This window comes from Salmo trutta, chromosome 13 (assembly GCF_901001165.1).
Source record: "Salmo trutta chromosome 13, fSalTru1.1, whole genome shotgun sequence".
NCBI classification, from domain to species: Eukaryota; Metazoa; Chordata; class Actinopteri; order Salmoniformes; family Salmonidae; genus Salmo; species Salmo trutta.
The window spans coordinates 90,559,509-90,575,082 of NC_042969.1; the positions used below are offsets into that span (position 1 = coordinate 90,559,509).

Genomic DNA, 15,574 nt, shown 5'->3' on the forward strand with positions numbered 1-15,574 from the left:
AGGTGTGTTTGGAAAGCGGCATGGAGAGAGAGCGGAGAGGGATGACTCAAGTAGCATGTAAACTATAAAAATGGACATTACACACGGCGTATCACATTTAACAAACCAAACATTCAAATATCATTATAGAAGGTGAAGTAAAAACCCAAACCGGTCCGTGCATCAATACCGGTATAGCAAAATGTAGTATACCTCCCCAAGACAGGCAACCAATTTAAAAAATATATAGTGAAGACAGATAGACAGACAACCATTTAAAAAATATACATCACATTTATTTGTACTGACACCATGTGTCTCCACAGACTCGTCAAGTCTTTGTCTAAAGATGTGTTTGGGCACTACAGGTGAGTCCAGGTATACAGGTATACCTGCCTCACCTTACCTCCGATACATCCAGCAGTCCAACACATTAAGCATTGCTCTTTGCTATTAGAAAAACAGAAACCTTGACCTAGCTGAAACACACACCACTCACTTTTTTTGTTTTGTTTCTAAAGGTAACACAATGTACAAAAAGCTAGTCTGGAAGTAGTAACATTTCTCGGGTACTATAAAACATGTTTATTCTTTCACTTCACTCTGTATGAATAAGAAAACACTGATTTCTACTGAGCTGCTGCTTGTTAGGCAGCCAAGGACTACATGGATACAGATAACTAATGAGAAGAGAGGCAGAGGCCAGGCTGAATCAGGCTGATCCCAGTATTACAGCCTTACAGACAGCCAGACAGTCGGTCAGAGACAGCCAGACAGCCAAACCGCCTCAGCAGCAGCTTTCAGGGAATTGTTCACACTCTGTAGAGCCTCATGGCTTTGGCCGTCTGGAAGCAGTTAGATGCCAGTCACCAGGCTTCTGGAAGCAGTTAGATGCCAGTCGCCAGGCAAGAAAACAACGGCCCATAAAGTTAAAGTAAAATGCGTCCCAAATGGCACCCTATTTCCTACATAGTGCACTACTTTTGACCAGGCCCATGGAACACTATATAGGGAATAGGGTGCCATTTGGGGCGCAGTTCAAATTATTAAACAAAAAGTATTTCCACAACAATGTACAGTTATAGTACAACACAAGTGGTGTTTGGAAAAAAGTGCAAAAAAAACATGTTTTCACAAATAATGTTTAGTTCAGCTCCCGAAAAATGTGTACTTAAATAAAAGAGATGAATGTTATTTTTTGACCATCCATTGGTTTGTTGGTGTCAGAAGTGGATGTCCTTGGCAGGCCCCAGGCCTCTTTGGCTGATGGGTAAGGCCAGAGAAAGCAGACAGTCTGAGGAAGGGAGGTATGAAAGAGGTCCAGTCCCTCCATGTATAGGAGGATGGCGGGATGGAGGAGTGAGGGAGGAGGACTCTCTGTGTAGGCCTCACCAAGAAGCTGAAGGCACCAGAGGAACAGAGAGGAGCAGAGCAGTAGTCCATGGCCATGTCAGGCCCCACGGTAGCAGGCTGTGAATCGAACACTGGCCACTCTTCGCTCGGACACCTGGGTTAGAGGGATGGAGGGGTGGAGGGACGGGGAGGCGAGGAGGATGGGGAGAATTAAGGAGTGGGGAGACGGGGGTGGAGGGATGGGGGGATGGGGTAGACAGGGAGATGGAGGGATTGAAGACAGGGGGTGGAAGGATGGGGAGACAAGGGGATGGAAGGATGGAGGGATGGAGAGATGGGGAGACGGGGATGGGGGTAGACAGGGAGATGGGGGTAGACACGGAGATAGAGGGATGGGGTAGACAGGGGGATTGGGGGGTGGGTGTAGACAGGGGGAGAGTACATTTAGTCATTAGAGAGTCCATACCAGGGTTGAGGAGCAACAGACAACATGTAGCCTGGAATCCAGACCAGAGTTGGGGTAAATTCAATTTCAATTCCAGTCAATTCAGAAAATAACCAAAATTCCAATTCCAAAAATGTTTCATTAAAACCTGTTGTGGCTAGCGGAACGTTTTGACAACATCCGGTGAAATTGCAGAGCGCGAAAAAAAAAAAAAATGATTCGAAATATTTAACTTTCCTACAATCACAAGTGCAATACACCAAATTAAACCTTAACTTCCTGTTAATCCAGCCACCATGTCAGATTTCAAAAAGGCTTTACGGCGAAAGCAAACCATGCGATTATCTGAGGAAAGCACCCTATCATTCAAACACATGACAATCATATTTCAACCCGCCAGGCGCGACACAGAACTCAGAAATAATGATATAATTCATGCCTTACCTTTGAAGATCTTCTTTTGTTGGCTTTCCAAAATGTTCCATAAACATCACAAATGGTCCTTTTGTTCGATTAATTCCGTCGTTATATCCCCAAAATGTCAATTTATTTGGCGCGTTTGATTCAGAAAAACACCGGTTCCAACTCGCCCAACATGACTACAAAAAATCTAATAAATTATCTGTAAACTTTGTCCAAACATTTCAAACAACTTTCCTAATCCAACTTTAGGTATTTTAAAACGTAAATAATCGATAAAATTTAAGACGGGATAAACTGTGTTCAATGGCGGATAAAATTTATGTGGAGCAAGCTTCAGGTCTCGCGTCCCAAACAAAACAGTCCACTTGGCTATACACCCAGAAAGGAAAGGGCTGCTTCTTCATTTCTCAAAGGAAAAACATCAACCAATTTCTAAAGACTGTTGACATCTAGTGGAAGCCCTAGGAACTGCAACCAGATGCCTCAGAAATCTAGATTCACATAGAAACTAATTGAAAACACAGTCACCTCAACAACAAAAAATTCCTGGATGGTTTGTCCTCGGGGAATCGTCTGCCAAATACGTTCTGTTATACTCACAGACATAATTTTAACAGTTTTAGAAACGTTAGAGTGTTATCTATCCAGATCTACCAATTATACACATATCCTAGCTTCTGGGCCTGAGTAGCAGGCAGTTTACTTTGGGCATGCTTTTCATCCGGACGCCCCCTAGCCCGAAGAGGTTTAAAAAGCATTGAAGAGAATTGGAATGTCAGTGTACTTTCTGAACTTACTGGAATTTAAATGGAATTGACTCCAACCCTGATCCAAATTGAAGATTGCTCTGATTCACTATGTCATCAGTGAAGTGAAACGATGTGTACCAAGTTTCATGATTTTATGAAAAATGTAACAATTAGACCTACAATTTGCACATCAAGCTTGGACTAACAGTATCACAGAGCTGCAGTACATTCAGTTTGACTAATTTGACAGCAGACTAATTAGACAACAGGCTAATTAGAAAACAGACTAGACAGCAGACGAATTAGACAGCAGACTAATTAGACCGCAGACTAATTAGACCGCAAAGTAATTAGACAACAGACTAATTAGACAGACTAATTAGACAACAGACTAATTAGAAAACAGACTAGACAGCAGATTAATTAGACAACATACTAATTAGACAGCAGTGTCAAGACGTGTGTGTAGGTGGCAGAGAAGTCAAGCGCAGGAGGAACAAGCGTGGTGGAACTGGAGTAGTTTAATAAAGTAAAACAAACTTCAAAAACCAAAGTACAATAAAAAGGAAACATGGGTACCAAAACCCTGTTGCGCACCAAAAATGACAACACGCGCAAAACAACAAACAATCTCTGACAAGGACATGAGGGGAAACAAAGGGTTAAATACACAACATGTAATGAATGGGATTGGAACCAGGTGTGTAGGCAGACAAGACATAACCAAGGGATAATGAAAAATTGATCAATGATGGCTAGAAAACCGGTGACGTCGACCGCCGAGCACCGCCCGAACAAGGAGGGGCATCGACTTCGGCAGAAGTCGTGACAAGCAGACTAATTAGACAGCGCAGCAGACTAATTAGACAACTGGCTAATTAGAAAACAAGACTAAGTAGACAGCAGACGAAGGTAATAACAAGGACAGGCAGGCCTGTGCTATAATAAAGCCAAACATTTCCAATAAACAGAAACTCATTTTTGTCAGGACTGGTTTCTTCTCACAGACACAATTTAAGCTAAAATATTTCACAAGCACACACAGCAGTTTGAAGTATGCTAATCGTTGACATTAACTCTCAGGGGCTTTGAAATTGCAGAAATTAATCTTTCGTCTGGCAGAGAAAGAGAATAAATTGCACGTTTATGTGTTTGGACTAAAATGCTTGTTACTTGTGTTTCTACAAATTATGGTAAACTTAACATTTGTCTTGTTTGAGACTAACTTGGCTGTGCAAGGAAAACTCTCCCTCATGGGGACATTTCGTAATTCCCCAAGAGGATAAAGGCTATTTTAAGTTTAGGGGTTAGGTTCAGAGTAAGAGTTAGGGTTAGGGTAAGGGGTTAGTGGTTAGGGTTAGGAGTTAGGTTAGGGTTGCGGGTTAGGTAAAATAGGATATTTAATATAAATATATTTTAGATCCCCACGACGATAGAATAACATAACCTGTGTGTGTGTGTGTGCATGCAATGGTGTGTGTGAGTGTGTGTGTGTGTGTGTGCAGGTGGTTAATTAAAAGTGTATTAGCAAAGGGAAACTTGGCTGAGGCCAAAGCTGTGGTTGTGGTGATGTAATAAAGAACCTTAACAGAAAATGGGTAGAAAGAAACAGTGAAGGTGGAGAATCAGTGGAGGAGGAGAAACAGTAGAGGTGGAGAATCAATGGAGGTGGAGAATCAGTGGAGGTGGAGAAACAGTGGAGGTGGAGATTCACTGGAGGAGGAGAAACAGTAGAGGTGGAGAAACAGTGGACGTGGAGAATCAGTGGAGGTGGAGAATCAGTGGAGGTGGAGAATCAGTGGAGGTGGAGAATCAGTGGAGGTGGAGAAACAGTGGAGGTGGAGAAACAGTGGAGGTGGAGAAACAGGATCTAGTAGAGATAGTATTCCAGTCAGTCTGGTGTTCCAGTCTGTTTATTAGTCCTAGCCTGGTGTTCCAGTCTGTTTATTAGCCCTAGCCTGGTGTTCCAGTCTGTTTATTAACCCTAGCCTGGTGTTCCAGTCTGTTTATTAGCCCTAGCCTGGTGTTCCAGTCTGTTTATTAGTCCTAGCCTGGTGTTCCAGTCTGTTTATTAGTCCTAGCCTGGTGTTCCAGTCTGTTTATTAGCCCTAGCCTGGTGTTCCAGTCTGTTTATTAGTCCTAGCCTGGTGTTCCAGTCTGTTTATTAGTCCTAGCCTGGTGTTCCAGTCTGTTTATTAGTCCTAGCCTGGTGTTCCAGTCTGTTTATTAGCCCTAGCCTGGTGTCCCAGTCTGTTTATTAATCCTAGCCTGGTGTTCCAGTCTGTTTATTATCCCTCGTCAGGTGTTCCAGTCTTTTGTTCCAGTCTGCCTGGTAGTAACTTATACATACAGTTAATTCTGAAAATATTCAAACCCCTTGACATTTTCCATATTTTGTTATGTTACAGCCTTATTCTAAAATTGATTTTATGAATTTTTTCCCTCATGAAACTACACACAATACCCCAAAATGACAAAGCGAAAACATATATAAAATAGCTAATTTATAAAATTCAGACCCATTGATATGAGTGTAACGTAGACGTTGTGAGTCAAGAATCAAGTACCGGGGGTGAATTTAATAATACAGAAAATATGGAACAATACAAAACAAGAATAGCGTCTGGACATGAGAATGACAACTAATACTGGCTGGGAAATACCCAAAGGGAGTGACAGATACAGGAGAGGTAATCATAGAAATTATGGAGTCCAGGTGAGTCTCATGAGGCGCAGGAGCGCGTAACGATTTTGACAGGTGTGTGTAATAATAAGTAAACTGGCGACAATGAGAGCCAGAGAAGAGGAGAGGGAGTAGACATGACAATGAGACTCGAAATTCAGCTCAAGTCGATCCTGTTTCCATTGATCATCCTTGAGATGTTGCTACAACTTGATTGGAGACCAGCTGTGGTAAATTACATTGATTGTACATGATTTGGAAAGGTACACCTATCTATATAAGGTCTTACAGTTGACACTGCATGTCAGAACAAAAACCAAGCCATGAGGAATTGTCCGTAGAGCTCCAAGACAGGATTGTGTCGATGTACAGATCTGGGGAAGGGTTCCATAAAATTTCTGCAACATTGAAGGTCCACAAGAACACAGTGGCCTCCATCATTCTTAAATGGAAGAAGTTTGGAACCACCAATACTCTTCCTAGAGCTGGCCAACCGGCCAAACTGAGCAATGGGGGGAGAAGGGCCTTGGTCAGGGAGGTGACCAAGAACCCAATGGTCACTCTGACAGATTTCCATCGTTCCTCTGTGGATATGGTAGAACCTTCCAGAAGGACAACCATCTCTGCAGCACTCCACCAAGCAGGCCTTTACGGTAGAGTGGCCAGACGGAAGCCACTCCCCAGTAAAAGGCACATAACAGCCCGCTTGGAGTTTTTCAAAAGGCACCTGAAGGACTCTCAGACAATGATAAACATATATAGACAGGTGTGTGCTTTTCCAAATCATGTCCAATCATTTGAATTTACCACAGGTGGACTCCAATCAAATTATAGAAACATCTCAAGGATGATCAATGGAAACAGGATGCACCTGAGCTCAATTTTGAGTCTCATTGCAAAGGGTCTGAATACAAATCTAAATAAGGTATTTTGCTCAGTTTGTTGTTGAATAAATTTGCTACAATTTCAAAAAACCTATTCTCACTTTGTCATTATGGGGTATTGTGTGTCGATTGATGAGTAAAACAAAATGTAAAAAAATTGAAATGGGTCTGAATACTTTCTGAATGCACCGTATACACTGTACATATAAGGTGAGTCTACCTGGAAGTAACAGTAGGTTCCAGTACTCCAAAAGCCATGCTGTGACTGTATTTGACCAATTGAAACACACTAGTAAATACAGAAGCACTTTACTTTTATTGAGCTCAGTGTCTGTCTTACCTGAAGAGGTGAGTACTCTGACCTGGGAGCTGGTAGCTCCCTCTCCCCCCTCACTCACCGCCCACACCTCAATGATGTATGTTCCCCCCTCAGGGAGAGAGAAGACAGCTGAGGGGGTGATGGTCCTCATCACCTGATGGTGGACACGCCCCTCCTGGCTCAGTAACACCTGTAGCAGGACAATCAATCAATCAATGAATCAATGGTGGACAAGCTCATCTCAAGCCCACTTGACACCTGTAACAGGACAATCAATCAATCAATCAGTCAATCAGTCAATTCATCAATTCATCAATCAATAAATTAAGTAATTAATTAATCTAATAATTATCAATGTTGGACACACCCCTCCAGTAGGACACACCCCTCCTAACCCAATAACCCCTCCAGTAGGACACACCCCTCCTAACCCAATAACCCCTCCAGTAGGATACACCCCTCCAGTAGGACACACCCCTCCAGTAGGACACACCCCTCCTAACCCAATAACCCCTCCAGTAGAACACACCCCTCCTAATCCAATAAGCCCTCCAGTAGGACACACCCCTCCAGTAGGACACACCCCTCCAGTAGGACACACCCCTCCTAACCCAATAACCCCTCCAGTAGAACACACCCCTCCTAACCCAATAACCCCTCCAGTAGGACACACCCCTCCAGTAGGACACACCCCTTCAGTAGGACACACCCCTCCAGTAGGACACACAAACAACAATATGGTTGAGATTGCTGATGTGATATATTTAAATGAATGACTTTATTTGAGAGTAAAGAACGTCTATTTCTTCCGAGTTTGACGACTCCTATCTTCATAAGAGTTGATCACAACATCTGCAGTTGTGAATATAACCTTGGTTCCATGAAGGAGAATACATTACACAATATAACAAAGAAATTAAAGCCAGCACCTATGTTTCTACAGACACTGTCTTATTCCTGCTGCCACATAGACAGAGAAATAAAAGCCAGCACCTATGTTTCTACAGACACTGTCTTATTCCTGCTGCCACATAGACAGAGAAATAAAAGCCAGCTCCTATGTTTCTACAGACGCTGTCTTATTCCTGCTGCCACATAGACAGAAAAAAAAGCCAGCTTGTATGCTTCTACAGACACAGTCTTACTCCTGCAGCCACATACACATTGTTTCAGTTGCAATAGCCTCCCTCAGGTCAAGATGGCACAGTAGATATTGTTGTATACCTGTTAGCTATGTTTATTCAGTGGGTCACTCTGCCAGAGCTAATGAGACATTAACATATGCTGGGCCTGTGGTTACTGGCTCCAGAGCGGTAATGGTGTTGGCTAAAGGCAGTTTGTCTGTGTCTGGGTAGTTGATGTATAACGTGTATTGTACCAGGTAAGATGACTGAGAAGCTGACAACACATTCTCGTTTACAGCAACAATCAAAGGAAGAGTAGCAGGGAAGATGAGAGGGGTTGGATGAGTAAGCTGGGGATGATTAGGTGGCTATATTATTATGGAGGCGATAGCGCTCACAACAGCACGGCATTGGTTGAAGCTAAGGCCAATAGTAGGGCATTGGTTGAAGCTAGGGCATTGGTTGAAGCTAGGGCCAATAGTATGGTTGAAAGTAGGGCTAATAAAATAGCATTGGTTGAAGCTAGGGCCAAAAGTAGGGCATTGGTTGAAGCTAGAGACAATTTTTTTTATTTAACTAGGTAAGTCAGTTAAGAGCAAATTCTTATTTTCAATGACGGCCTAGGAACAGTGGGTTAACTGCCTTGTTCAGGGGCAGAACGACATATTTTTACATTGTCAGCTCAGGGATTTGATCTTGCAACTTTTTGGATACTAGTCCAACGCTCTAACCACTAGGCTACCTGTCGCAGATAGTAGGTCATTGGTTGAAGCTAGGGAATTGGTTGAAGCTAGGGCCAATAGGATTGCATTGGTTGAAGCTAGGGCCAATAGTATGGCATTTGTTATAGCTAGGGCCAATAGTAGGGCATTGGTTGAAGCTAGGGAATTGGTTGAAGCTAGGGCCTATAGTAGGGCATTGGTTGAAGCTAGGGCATTGGTTGAAGCTAGGACCTATAGTAGGGCATTGGTTGAAGCTAGGGCCAATAGTAGGGCATTGGTTGAAGCTCGGTCATTGGTTTAGCTGGAGCTAAAAATAGGGCATTGGTTGAAGCTAGGGAATTGGTTGAAGCTAGGGTTAATAGTATGGCATTAGTTGAAGCTAGGCGTAATAGTATGGCATTGGTTGAAGCCAGGGATAATAGTATGGCATTGGATCAAGCTAGGGCTAATAGTATTGCATTGGTTGACGCTAGAGCCAATAGTATGGCATTGGTTGAAGCTAGGGCCAATATTATGTCATTGGTTGAAGCTAGGGGTAATAGTATGGGAGTTGAAGCTAGAGCTAATTGTATGGCATTGGTTGAAGCTAGGGAATTGCTTGAAGCTAGGGATAATAGTATGGCATTGGTTGAAGCTAGGGAATTGGTTGAAGCAGTAACCTAGTGCACCCATAAAGTGACCATTGGACATTAAAAACTGACTAAATATATAGGTGCAACTGTTTAAAATGTATAATTTATTACTCTCACATGCTAATTTCTGTCCATTAATAAGAACCAACAATGTGCTACCATTTCAGATGAATCTCAGAGTTTTAAACCGAGACCAGCAACTCGGTTGCTGCACACCAGCAGCTAGCTAGTAGCAGGCTAGCAGCTTTAGCTAGCTAGCTAACACCAGTCAGATGAGAAGTAAGCTACAAGCAAAAGAAGCTAGCTAGCTAGATATATTTATCTTTGGAAAGTTTTTCATATGGCTGAAGTCAGTTTGAGATGGTTTGAATCCTAAGCGACCTGCCTTCACATAGTTTGAAGTACAATAGACCAACATAGCTACTGTAGTAGGTCAAAGCTGTGTGCTTGAAAACCTTGGTGGAGCATGGGTGGAGTAGGCATTGTGGTGCTTCAGACCAATGCATACTTCTCACTTAAAACCTCGTTTTTTGTTTTTAATACAGTATGATAGTATGGTTGGATGAGTTAGCTGGGGATGATTAAGAGGCCATAATAATGAAATTTGGAATTGAGCCAGGACACCAAGTCAGGATGGACATTGAGCCAGGACACCAGGTCAGGATGGACATTGAGCCAGGACACCAGGTCAGGATGGATATTGAGACAGGGCACCAGGTCCAGATGGGTATTGAGCCAGGACCCCAGGTCAGGATGGACATTAAGCCAGGACACCAGGTCAGGATGGACATTGAGCCAGGACACCAGGTCAGGATGGACATTGAGCCAGGACACCAGGTCAGGATGGATATTGAGCCAGGACACCAGGTCAGGATGGACATTGAGCCAGGACACCAGGTCAGGATGAGTTTTGAGCCAGGACACCGGCTCCTAGATAGGATGAGTATTGAGCCAGGACACCGGCTCCTAGATTGAATGAGCTGGTAGAGTACTGTAAGGTGGGCGTACCTTGTATCCTATGACATCTGACTCGTTGTCTTTAGACTTGACCGGCTCCCAGTTTAGAGACACGTTAGTTCCTTCCTGAATCCACATGAGGTTGGCTGGAGGCTGGACTGGAGCTGATTAGAAAGCACAGAGATCAATTAACAATACAACTAAATACAAGCACAGGGAGTTTTAATCTATTAGGTCAATTGGGGTACATTTCTGTTTCTTGCGTGCACAATAAAATAGAATATGTCTTATATTAATCAGTCAACCAAATGTATTTATAAAGCCCTTCTTACATCAGCTGAAGTCACAAAGTGCTATACAGAAACCCAGCCTAAAACCCCAAACAGCAAGAAATGCAGGTGTAGAAGCATGGTGGCTAGGAAAAACTCCCTAGAAAGGCTAGAACCTAGGAAGAAACCTAGAGAGGAACCAGGCTATGAGTGGTGGCCAGTCCTCTTCTGGCTGTGCCGGGTGGAGATTATAACAGAACATGGAAAGATGTTTTTATTTTTATTTTATTTCACCTTTATTTAACCAGGTAGGCTAGTTGAGAACAAGTTCTCATTTGCAACTGCGACCTGGCCAAGATAAAGCATAGCAATTCGACACACACAACAACACAGAGTTACACATGGAATAAACAAAACATACAGTCAATAATACAGTAGAACAAAAGAAAACAAAAACTCTATATACAGTGTGTGCAAATGAGGTAAGATAAGGGAGTTAAGGCAATAAATAGGCCATGGTGGCGAAGTAATTACAATATAGCAATTAAACACTGGAATGGTAGATGTACAGAAGATGAAATTGCAAGTAGGGATACTGGGGTGCAAAGGAGCAAGATAAATAAATAAATACAGTATGGGGATGAGGTAGGTATATAGATGGGCTGTTTACAGATGGGCTATGTACAGGTGCAGTGATCTGTGAGCTGCTCTGACAGCTGGTGCTTAAAGCTAGTGAGGGAGATATGAGTCTCCAGCTTCAGAGATTTTTGCAGTTCGTTCCAGTCATTGGCAACAGAGAACTGGAAGGAAAGGTGGCATAAGGAGGAGTTGGCTTTGGGGGTGACCAGTGAGATATACCTGCTGGAGCGTGCTACGAGTGGGTGCTGCTATGGTGACCAGTGAGCTGAGAAAAGGCGGGGCTTTACCTAGCAGAGACTTGTAGATAACTTGTAGCCAGTGAGTTTGGCGACGAGTATGAAGCGAGGGCCAACCAACGAGTGCGTACAGGTTGCAATGGTGGGTAGTGTATGGGGCTTTGGTGACAAAATGGATGGCACTGTGATAGACTGCATCCAATTTGTTGAGTAGAGTGTTTAAGGCTATTTTATAGATGACATCAGTTTTACGAGGGTATGTTTGGCAGCATGAGTGAAGGATGCTTTGTTGCGATATAGAAAGCCAATTCTACATTGAGGGAAAAAAGTATTTGATCCCCTGCTGATTTTGTACGTTTGCCAACTGACAAAGAAATGATCAGTCTATAATTTTAATGGTAGGTTTATTTGAACAGTGAGAGACAGGATAACAACAACAAAAATCCAGAAAAATGCATGTCAAAGATGTTATAAGATGATTTGCATTTTAATGAGGGAAATAAGTATTTGACCCCTCTGCAAAACATGACTTAGTACTTGGTGGCAAAACCCTTGTTGGCAATCACAGAGGTCAGATGTTTCTTGTAGTTGGCCACCAGATTTGCACACATCTCAGGAGGGATTTTGTCCCATCCTCTTTGCAGATCTTCTCCAAGTCATTAAGTTTCGAGGCTGACGTTTGGCAACTCGAACCTTCAGCTCCCTCCACAGATTTTCTGTGGGATTAAGGTCTGGAGACTGGCTAGGCCACTCCAGGACCTTAATGTGCTTCTTCTTGAGCCACTCCTTTGTTGCCTTGGCCATGTGTTTTGGGTCATTGTCATGCTGGAATACCCATCCACGACCCATTTTCAATGCCCTGGCTGAGGGAAGGAGGTTCTCACCCAAGATGTGACGGTACATGGCCCCGTCCATCGCCCCTTTGATGCGGTGAAGTTGTCCTGTCCCCTTAGCAGAAAAACACCCCCAAAGCATAATGTTTCCACCTCCATGTTTGACGGTGGGGATGGTGTTCTTGGGGTCATAGGCAGCATTCCTCCTCCAAACACGGCGAGTTGAGTTGATGCCAAAGAGCTCCATTTTGGTCTCATCTGACCACAACACTTTCACCCAGTTGTCCTCTGAATCATTCAGATGTTCACTGGCAAACTTCAGACGGGCATGTATATGTGCTTTCTTGAGCAGGGGGACCTGCAGGATTTCAGTCCTTCACGGCATAGTGTGTTACTAATTGTTTTCTTGGTGACTATGGTCCCAGCTGCCTTGAGATCATTGACAAGATCCTCTGGGCTGATTCCTCACCGTTCTCATGATCATTGCAACTCCACTAGGTGAGGTCTTGCATGGAGCCCCAGGCCGAAGGAGATTGACAGTTCTTTTGTGTTTCTTCCATTTGTGAATAATCCCACCAAATGTTATCACCTTCTCACCAAGCTGCTTGGCGATGGTCTTGTAGCCCATTCCAGCCTTGTGTAGGTCTACAATCTTGTCCCTGACATCCTTGGAGACCTCTTTGGTCTTGGCCATGGTGGAGAGTTTGGAATCTGATTGATTGATTGCTTCTGTGGACAGATGTCTTTTATACAGGTAACAAGGTGAGATTAGGAGCACTCCCTTTAAGAGTGTGCTCCTAATCTCAGCTCGTTACCTATATAAAAGACACCTGTGAGCCAGAAATCTTTCTGATTGAGAGGGGGTCAAATGCTTATTTCCCTCATTAAAATGCAAATCAATCTATAACATTTTTTACATGCGTTTTTCTGGATTTTTTGTTCTGTCTCTCACTATTCGAATAAACCTACCATTAAAATTATAGACTGATTAATTCTTTGTCAGTGGGCAAACGTACAAAATCAGCAGGGGATCAAATACTTTTTTCCCTCACTGTAGATTTAATTTTGGATTGGAGATGCTTAATGTGAGTCTGGAAGGAGAGTTTACTGTCTAACCAGACACCTAGGTATTTGTAGTTGTCCATGTATTCTAAATCAGAGCCGTCCAGAGTAGTGATGCTGGACGGGCGAGCAGGTGCGGGCAGTGATCGATTGAATAGCATGCATTTAGCTTTACTTGCGTTTAAGAGCAGTTGGAGGCCACCGAAGGAGAGTTGTATGGCATTGAAGCTCGTCTGGAGGTTAGTAAACACAGTGTCCAAAGAGGGGCCAGAAGTATACAGAATGGTGTCGTCTGCGTAGAGGTGGATCAGAGAATCACCAGCAGCAAGAGCAATATCATTGATGTATACAATGTATACAGAGAAGAGAGTCTGCCTGAGAATTGAACCCTGTGGAACCCCCATAGAGACTGCTAGAGGTCCGGACAACAGGCCCTCCAATTTGACACACTGAACTCTATCAGAGAAGTAGTTGGTAAACCAGGTGAGGCAATCATTTGAGAAACCAAGGCTGTCGAGTCTGCCAATAACAATGTGGTGATTGACAGAGTCAAAAGCCTTGGCCAGGTCGATGAATATGGCTGCACAGTAATGTCTCTTATCGATGGCGGTTATGATATCGTTTAGGATCTTGAGCGTGGCTGAGGTGCACCCATGACCAGCTCTGAAACCAGATTGCATAGCGGAGAAGGTACGGTGAGATTCGAAATAGTCACTGATCTGTTTGTTAACTTGGCTTTCGAAGACCTCAGAAAGACAGGGTAGGATAGATATAGGTCTGTAGCAGTTTGGGTCTAGAGTGTCACCCCCTTTGAAGAGGGGGATGACCGCGGCAGCATTCCAATCTTTGGGAATCTAAGACGATACGAAAGAGAGGTTGAACAGCCTAGTAATAGGGGTTGCAAAAATTTCGGCAGATAATTTTAGAAAGAGTGGGTCCAGATTGTCTAGCCCGGCTGATTTGTAGGGGTCCATATTTTGCAGCTCTTTCAGAACATCAGCTATCTGGATTTGGGTGAAGGAGAAATGGTGGGGGCTTTGGCGGGTTGCTGTGGAGGGTGCCGGGCAGTTGACCGGGGTAGGGGTAGCCAGGTGGAAAGCATGGCTAGCCGTAGAGAAATGCTCATTGAAATTCTTAATTATAGTGGATTTATCGGTGGTAACAGTGTTTCCTAGCCTCAGAGCAGTGGGCAGCTGGGAGGAGGTGCTCTTATTCTCCATGGACTTTACAGTGTCCCAGAACTTTTTTGAGTTAGTACTACAGGATGCAAATTTCTGTTTAAAAAAGCTAGCCTTAGCTTTCCTAACTGCCTGTGTATAGTTGTTCCTAACTTCCCTGAAAAGTTGCATATCACGGGGGAAAATCGATGCTAATGCAGAATGCCACAGGATGTCTTCGTGCTGGTCAAGGGCAGACAGGTCTGGAGTGAACCAAGGACTATATCTATTCCTAGTTCTACATTTTTTGGAATGGGGCATGCTTATTTAAGATGGCGGGGAAGGCACTTTTAAAGAATAGCCAGGCATCATCTACTGACGGGATGAGGTCAATGTCATTCCAGGATACCCCGGCCAGGTCGATTAGAAAGGCCTGCTCGCAGAAGTGTTTTAGGGAGTGTTTGACAGTGATGAGGGGTGGTCATTTGGTCACAGACCCATTACGGATGCAGGCAATGAGACAGTGATCGCTGAGATCTTGATTGAAAACAGCAGAGGTGTATTTGGAGGGCGAGTTAGTTGGATGACATCTATGAGGGTGCCCGTGTATACGGATTTGGGGTTGTACCTGGTAAATTCATTGATAATTTGTGTGAGATTGAGGGCATCAAGCTTAGACTGTAGGATGGCCGGGGTGTTAAGCATGTCCCAGTTTAGTTCACCTAGTAGCACGAGCTCAGAAGATAGATGGGGGGCAATCAATTCACATATGGTATTGAGGGCACAGCTGGGGGAAGATGGTGGTCTATAGCAAGTGGTAACAGTGAGAGACTTGTTTCTGGAAAGGTGCATTTTTAGAAGTAGAAGCTCGAATTGTTTGGGTACAGACTTGGATAGTAATACAGAACTCTGCAGGCTATCTTTGCAGTAGATTGCAACACCGGCCCCTTTGGCAGTTGTATCTTGGCGGAAAATGTTATAGTTAACGATGGAGATTTCAGGGTTTTTGGTGGTTTTCCTAAGCCAGGATTCAGACACGGCTAAGACATCTGGTTTGGCAGAGTGTGCTAAAGCAGTGAGTAAAACAAATTTAGGGAATAGGCTTCTA

The 15,574-nt window shown here is 43.7% G+C and overlaps 1 protein-coding gene across 1 annotated transcript in view; it reads right to left on the bottom strand.

Moving 5' to 3' along the window:
• Positions 1-253: 253 nt before the first annotated feature.
• The window catches only part of LOC115206740 (contactin-5-like), a 503,383-nt gene continuing 488,062 nt past the window's right edge, over positions 254-15,574 (bottom strand). Inside the window, exons 22-24 of the mRNA XM_029773946.1 lie at positions 10,322-10,434; positions 6,857-7,025; positions 254-1,486 (exon numbers count right to left, since the gene is read on the bottom strand). Coding sequence (XP_029629806.1) covers positions 1,368-1,486; positions 6,857-7,025; positions 10,322-10,434 — 401 coding nt within the window. The 3' untranslated portion in view covers positions 254-1,367. The remainder of the gene's footprint in view (positions 1,487-6,856; positions 7,026-10,321; positions 10,435-15,574) is intronic.